Below are 7,640 nucleotides of genomic sequence, written 5' to 3'. Positions count from 1 at the left end.
AAGACTTTTGAAGATCCTCTTGTTTTTAAGTTTAACGGAGTGCAGTTTGAGAACCACTGAACCAGGTTTCTCAGAAGACCTTGGGAGTTCAGACCTTTCCTAGATACGGAGGACAGGGGATCTTGCATAGACACGGTCCCTGCTCTGATGGAGTTTGGGCGGGGGGGGGGGGGAGCAGTTTTAGTAACAGGATAATTTGAGAGAGTGGTAAGTTTCCTGAAAGCGCACAGCAGGACACCTGGTGCCTGCGTAGAGCGCTCCCGGGTGCGGGAGAGGAACACTGTGCAGCGAAGCGTCCACGCTTCACACCGGAATCGTCCTAAAGCCCTTCAGCCCTCAGGGCTGCCCCAAAGAGCAGGAGCGTGCAGGGTGGACAAGCGGCCTGGCGCTAGCGTCAAATGACGTCACTGGGCTGCGCCAGCCAATCGGAGCGGCCCCGTTGTAGGCGCCGCGGTGGCCCGTGGCCTGCAGGCGGCGCTGTGGCCCGCCGGGCGGCCCCACGGAGCCGCCATAGCCGCCCGCCTCCCGCGACTTAACGTCTCCGCTGCCGGCTTCGCGTCGCCGCCATGGCCGACGTGGAAGACGGTGAGGAACCCTGCGCCCTGTCCTCTCACTCTGGGAGCGCAGGCTCAAAGTCGGGAGGCGACAAGATGTTCTCTCTCAAAAAGTGGAATGCCGTGGCTATGTGGAGCTGGGACGTGGAGTGCGATACGTGCGCCATCTGCAGGGTCCAGGTGATGGGTAAGCGCTGCACGCGAGGCCGGGGCCCCGCTCCGGCCTCCGCGGGGCCGACTTGGAGTGGGGGACGGGGGAAGAGGGCTCCGAGAGACTCGGGTCGGCTGGAGTGGGGGCGGGGGTGCAGGGGCTAACAGTGTTGCAGCCGGCCTGAGGGCTGCTGCCGCCGCCGGGAGCTGGTCTTGTAGCGAGAGAAACGGATTGTGAGCCCAGGAATTAAGGTAATTTCAGGTGGTGATGGGTGTGGCCAAGGAAGTAAAACTGGGTCATTTGTTGGCAGCTAGGAGAAACCACTCGGGTTGGTGTGGCCCGCTCCGTCTCTAAAACCACACCGCAGAGGGGGTCAGAGTAAAGGCCCAGAATAAGGAGGGCACTTTAATGATTGTGGTCACACACCGAAGTGGTGCTCCGGAGTCGTCCTCCACGAAAACGACACCCTTCAGTCCGCTCCTGAGAGGCGAAGGGAAGAAAAGTGTTCTAGCCGATTCATTTTTGGATTAGCTCCTGATGTTCCGCAGTCTCTTTAAATCTGCATGCCTCAGGATGGGTCAGATGGCACTCCCTTGCCTGGACGGGGACTCGGTGTGGTTCAGGAGTATTTAAGGTTCGCAGGAATTGAAGAATGTAAGCCCTTTATTCAGAAACATAAAACTTCATCTCCTTCTGGCCCCTCCCTATCGTAGGATGCCATTTCCTGAAGAAGATCTGACTTGCTCTGTGTCAGGCCTTTGTGGAGAACCCTCTTGTACAAATATTCTTAACTTCTTTCTGTGATATTTCCGATCAAAATACTGGACCAAGTGAAACCTGGCAGAGCAGCTTCATCCTGTTATATTTTATATGCTCTCTGTTTTAAGATCTCAGACCACCTTGAAAAAGAGATGCTATCTAAATGCAAGTTATATTTTTAAATAAAGCATTTAAAATACTAAAAGTATTTTAGTGTTTCTTGGGGTAGGTGGAAAAAAAAACTGAGGTTCTGTAGTTTGAAGATTCTGTGTTTTGCTCTGAAAAATGAGAGAATTGGAGAAAATAAACACAATCACTATCTCAAGGGATGAAATTTAAACCTACCAGAATCCAGAGATTCTCAGTTTACACTCTCTTAGTACACTCTTTTGTTTTTTATTCATAAATCTTGTTTCAAAGAGGATTTACAAAAATGGGATTAAAATATTTATTTCTTACTTTTGAAAGAACTTGATTTCAGACATGATCCACTTATTTTCAAATTATGACTTAAAAGTACCTAGTTTACTGGCCTGCAGTAAAGCCTCCTTTCCCCACCCCTTATTCAAACTACAGTCATAATTTCCAGTTTGTGTGGCATTGTTAACTTACCCAGACAATTTAATCTTTTATTCTTTTGCAAGACAAGCTTTACTAAATATTTTATCCTCAAAATTTTCTTTAGTTTAAAAAGAAGAGTGTTCGAGAGAGTGTGTTTTATATTTTTCCCCGAAGAAAAGTTTTATATTTGTAAGTAGAAATACAGAATTCAGAGTAATGGTTGAAATCTTGCAACAAATAAACTTTACTGGGATATTTAGAGTAAGTCAAAGTATGGCTATAAATGGTTCACATTAATATTAACATTCTAATTATAGCCAGTATTCTGCTACCGTGGATTATTTTTGCAGATTTACAATGGCTGTCCTTTGAGTTCAGGAAAGTATTCTGGACTAAACCTCTGTATTTTGTTTATGAGGTGTTAAAATCCATTTAGTGGTCAGGTGACTGCAGAAGGAAGTTTGTTTTTCAGACTTCCCAAGCTTACCCTAGCGGCATCATTCTGAAAGATGTTACTGTTATTGCACTCCTTAAAAATGTTGTTTTAGATCTTATGAATATCATGAAAAGAATTTTTTTTAATTTTATCTAAAAATTTAGGAATTTTTAGATTTAGGTTGGGTTTTGATAATGAGTCTAAAAGCACAATCAAAATTGTAATCCAGGGGCGCCTGGGTGGCTCAGTGGGTTAAGCCTCTGCCTTTGGCTCAGGTCATGATCTCAGGGTCGTGGGATCAAGTCCCGCATCGGGCTCTCTGCTCGGCAGGGAGCCTGCTTCCTCCTTTCTCTCTCTGCCTGCCTCTCTGCCTACTTGTAATCTCTATCTGTCAAATAAATAAAATCTTTTAAAAAAAAAATTGTAATCCAGAGATTTCTCAGTTGTGCAAAGGAGTCCACTTAATTCTATTTCCTTAACATTTCAAATTCATTTCTTACACCTAAATAATTTATTGTAACTTCTTGATCCAAGATTTGCCTGTCAGCCTGTTCTGATGTGGTTAACATTCTGTTCTTTGGTTTCCACTCCTCTCCCTTCATTCTGACAGGGGCAGATGGCAGTGACCCAAGTGTTGAAGAAGAGGAAAATAGGTTTGCTAGTTCTGTTGAGTTCTAAAGAGCCATGTTAACTTGCACATTTGACATACCTTTTGGAGTCTTGTTTTCCTAATTTGTGAAAGAGGTAGTTGGGGTCACAGACTATAATTCTATGATTATACAGAAACAGAGCCATGTCTTCACCCTTACATCATGCTCCTTATGATATTTAGTTGTTTGCCTTCCTACCTCCCCATTTCCTGGTGAGACCAGGGACCCAGACTCAGTCATTTTGGTGTCCCCAGTACATAACTCCTTATACAGAGTAGATACTCAGTAATTTTGGGATTGAAGAAAGCCTCAGGAGGCAGTGGTTGTTTTTAATCCACATCGAAGAGGCCAGGGTGGTGTGTTTTTTTAGGGTAAGAGCATGCAGAGAGGAGCAAACAAACGCCTGAGCATAATCCAGTGTAAGAAGAGGAGCAGGCTTCAACTCCACTGTGTATCTATTTTTACAGAATTCTTTTTCTCCAATTTATGTTAAAAACTAATTTTTTTTTTCTGTTGGTTTGAATTTCCTTTTACCCGTCTTGGACTCCTCTTCCAGCTAGTTAATGAATCCATTTTGGGGGGTGTCCCAATATTTTATGTTATCTCCTTCATGAAGCAAATAGTAGTAGAGTGAATTTGGAAAACTTCTAGTATACCCTTTAGGTTCCCATTCCTAGAATTTACTCCCAAATAAATTATTAAAATACTTTGCCATTGTTGGATAAATGCTTTAGACTCAGACATATTTGTAAAAGGAGGATTTCTTTTCTTTTGCTTTGCCTTTGCCTTTTCTTTCCTTTTTTTTTTTTTTAAGAATTTATTTTTTATTTATATGACAGACAGAAATCACAAGTAGGCAGAGAGAGAGGAAGGGAAGCAGGCTCCCCACCAAGCAGAGAGCCCAATGCAGGGCTCCATCCCAGGCGCCCTTTTTTCTTTCCCTTTTTTAAAGATTTATTTATTTGAGAGAGAGAGAGCAGGAGAGCACAAGTGGTAGAGAGGGAAAAGGAAGCTCCCCATCGAGCAGGGTGCCTGATGTCTCAGGACCCTGGGATCATGACCTGAGCCAAAGGCAGACACTTAACCAGCTGAGCCACCCAGGAGCCCCAAAGGAGCATTTTCTTTAAAAAGATAAAAAAAAAGAGACAACATAGTATTTAAGAGGTTCTTTAAAAATTAATATTTTAATTTTTGTATAGATCATATAGTCACATGATTCAGAATTTTAAGAAAATATACAATGAAAACTCCTTCCCACCATCCCCTCTTGGTAGACTTTATAACTAGTTACTTGGTATTCTTCTGGAGTTTCTTTATGTGTGTATAAGCAAATACCAATATATATGCATGGCTTACCTAAAATGGTATCTTGAAAATAAACTGCCCTTAAGGTTGGGCATGACCCATGATGATGCCCAGTGAGTCTATATGAACTTCTGATATATAATGGAGTATGGTATATTTTTCTGTAGTGATTGCATGCATCTTGTGGACATCTTTTCATCAGAGCTTGTGAAAATAGAGGGTCTATAACCCTTGTGAAATTGCTCCTGGTCATAAGTAAATAAGTAGAGTGCCTTGTACTTTATTCATCTTTAAACAGTTATGTTCAGATGAGAAATTAATAATATGGGTCTCTTATCTCCATCTCTAACCCTTTGGGCTTTTATTTGACTTTGAAGTGTCTGGGTTTTAAAAATTGCATTCTGAGCATCAGAATGAGAATTGCTATTTGTTTATTTTTAGATGCCTGTCTTAGATGTCAAGCTGAAAACAAACAAGAGGATTGTGTTGGTATGTTGTAATTTCATTCTCTTGCTTTTCCATCTGAAGGTTTTCTCTCAGTGGGGATGTTTGAATTTGCAATTAAGATTGACTTTATCAATACACAAAAATAAACTGTAAAGCAGTGATCCATTATTAATATAAAATGTGTTGTGTCTCTAAAGGCCTTAATGGAATTAATCTACAAGTCCTTTTATTTCCTGTAATTAAGAATGGATTACATATTCTAGATGTGGATGTAATAAATATTTCATATTCTAAAAAGAAATCATTCTTTTCTATTAAGAAAATTATGAAGTAAGTAATTTGCCAAAACATCTTAAATTTAACTGTATTATAGGTCAGATTTGGTAGGGTTTTATTCTGATAAAGCACTTCCGTTTTCAGTACTCTTATGATATATTTAACTTTTCAACTAACAGAAAAAATTTTAAGTCTCAAGATTTTTTCCAATGTAGTTTATATATGGAAATCTATTAAATCTTGTTAATAGTCTGGGACTACAAAAGTTGTCTTAGGCTAAACGTTTTAAGCAGTTCAAAAGTTTTTATGTCCTAGATCTTGAGGTCATCACTTCTAGATTGCTATATATAAAAGCTTTTCTGAAGATGAAAGGTTAACTTTGTACTTTGTGTTTGCGTGGTTTACATACAGCATCTTAATAATGATTTATGTGGTATTTATTAAATCCTGTTTTTTCATCCTGAAACACTTAGAATGATTTCCCCTTGTTTCCTACTCCCTATAGCTAATTTTCATAAGAAGATGTAGGGTTTTTTTCACGTTTTTTCTTTCTTTTTTTCCTATTTCTTTCATTGTTCTGTTACGATGTAGGTTAAGGAAATGACAAATAAAACCCACATTTGAGACTGTAATTCAGATTATGGGTGACATCCCTTGGTTTAAAAAAATATTAACAGAAATTGTGAGATTCAGGCCACCTTTCTTTGACCACAAAGAGACCTATCTCTCTTTCCAGCCACCCACTTTGAAAAAGTTAATGTATTTGTCACATCAGGAATTGCACTGCTTATGGATGACTTAACACAGTTCATCACTACTTTTGGAAAATAACTCAATAGATGTACAACTAATGTTTCGAAGCATGGCATCTATTTATAATAGACTACTATGAACTGAAAACATTTAAAACTCATTATCTTGGTAAATCAAAGTCAGGAGGCTGTTTCTTAATAAAGTAAAACTCAAAAGGTTTCCAGGTCAGTGTATGACTGAGAAGTTCTGGGATCTAAGGAAGGCTCAAGTTCTTTAATCTCCTAACTTCAGGAAGACAGCATGTGGAGCTGTGTAGGGGCTGGGGGCCACCACATCACCCACAGATTCTAAACAATGATGGAAAGTCCCCTAATCACAGTGCCTCATCTCACTTAAGTGTAATTTACACAGGTACGTTTTTATTTCTTTATAGATAGAAAAAATGTTGACCAATTAGCCATCTTGATTCGAGATAATGAACCATGATTATTCGTCATAATATAAAATAACCTATGATTTGAGTTCAGTAATTTAACTTAAAATATGTAATGTCAAATAATCTTTTTTTTTTCCCCTTTCAGTGGTCTGGGGAGAATGTAATCATTCCTTTCACAACTGCTGCATGTCCCTGTGGGTGAAACAGAACAATCGCTGCCCTCTCTGCCAGCAGGATTGGGTGGTCCAAAGAATCGGCAAATGAGAGTGGTGGAAGGCTTTCTTAGTGCATTTGTTTGGAGCCCTGGTGGATCTTGTTATCAAGTGCCCTACAAAGGCCAGGACACTCCAGGGAACTAATTCTTCAAGTAGGAGGAGATGGCTCTGCGGTGTTTTGGTACTCAACAGAGGCATAGTTCAGCATTTTGTTAGTTTCATTTTCAGAAATTCTCTACAATTAAGAAGATAATTTATTAAAGATGGTCTTTCCTACCTCTGTGGTATGTGTCACACACACTGCTTAGAAGTGCTTTAAAGGAGGAGAGAGCTACAAATTGAATGACTTCATAATTTACTTACTGATATCCAAGGGGCTGTGGAAGCAGTTCCATTCGGAAGAGAACTTGTTGCATGCTTATAGTCGATCAGTTAAAAAAAAAAAAAAGACAATGTTATAGTAACAAATAAAGTGCAGTTTAAAACCCAACTCTTATCCTCAGTTTGTCCCTGATATTTATTTTTGGCTGGAAGGTGGTGATTCATGAACTCTTTATTTGATATAATGAAAATTTTAAGTTTGGACCAGTGAACAGGGTAAATAAAATTTAACCTTTGGGCATATGCAATTTCAGTTGTCTTTCAAGCTATCATCCTCTGTCTTGGGCTCATCAAGAAAACCTAAATCTACATTCACCTCACTGTTTAGTCATTGGACAAATACAGAAAATACAGAAGTATTTTCGAGTTCTGGTCAGATTATGTTGTAATTAAACTGTGTTTTGGGTGGAATGTTAATGAGGGGAAAATGTTTACCACTGTAGCATTGGATCAAAAAGTTTATTTTATTACATGATGTTTTAATAAATGGTTTATTCTGTTTATTTAATTTGAATTGTCATTATTACAATTTTACATACAACCTTAAACTTCATGTTAATAAACTATTATGTTAACTGAATGATTTTACTTAATTTGAAAAAATATTCATATACTCTTATTTGGTAAAAAAGAAAACTTAAAGTTTATTACCTGGAAAAATTAAGTGTGAGGATATACTTAAATTTTATTAAACTTATTCACATTTTTTTTTAAAG

General features: G+C 39.3%; 1 protein-coding gene across 3 annotated transcripts; it reads left to right on the top strand.

Moving 5' to 3' along the window:
* Window positions 1–456: 456 nt before the first annotated feature.
* RNF7 (ring finger protein 7) lies at window positions 457–7,427 on the top strand. 3 transcript variants are annotated; one of them, XM_046003840.1, is made up of 4 exons: window positions 458–741; window positions 4,858–4,905; window positions 6,184–6,303; window positions 6,474–7,427. In XM_046003840.1, the coding sequence occupies exons 1-4, from the start codon at window positions 567–569 to the stop codon at window positions 6,590–6,592; spliced, it is 462 nt and encodes a 153-aa protein (XP_045859796.1). In that variant the 5' UTR covers window positions 458–566; the 3' UTR covers window positions 6,593–7,427. The 3 variants fall into 3 exon arrangements, with proteins under 3 accessions (XP_045859798.1, XP_045859796.1, XP_045859797.1); XM_046003842.1 differs by lacking the exon at window positions 6,184–6,303 and having other exon boundaries at window positions 457–734; XM_046003841.1 differs by lacking the exon at window positions 6,184–6,303 and having other exon boundaries at window positions 474–741.
* Window positions 7,428–7,640: the final 213 nt, after the last annotated feature.

The sequence above is a fragment of the Meles meles genome, chromosome 4, assembly GCF_922984935.1.
Source record: "Meles meles chromosome 4, mMelMel3.1 paternal haplotype, whole genome shotgun sequence".
Taxonomy (NCBI): Eukaryota; Metazoa; Chordata; class Mammalia; order Carnivora; family Mustelidae; genus Meles; species Meles meles.
This window is presented reverse-complemented; position numbering and strand designations above follow the sequence as displayed.

What these genes read in the sequence shown, in the direction of transcription:
- RNF7 (XM_046003840.1), top strand. Translation starts at nt 567, where the DNA reads ATGGCCGACGTGGAAGACGGTGAGGAACCCTGCGCCCTGTCCTCTCAC. An exon ending in CTGCAGGGTCCAGGTGATGG is followed by an intron (nt 742 to 4,857) that starts GTAAGCGCTGCA and finishes GTTTATTTTTAG; the next exon opens with ATGCCTGTCTTAGATGTCAA. An exon ending in CAAACAAGAGGATTGTGTTG is followed by an intron (nt 4,906 to 6,183) that starts GTATGTTGTAAT and finishes TCCTAACTTCAG; the next exon opens with GAAGACAGCATGTGGAGCTG.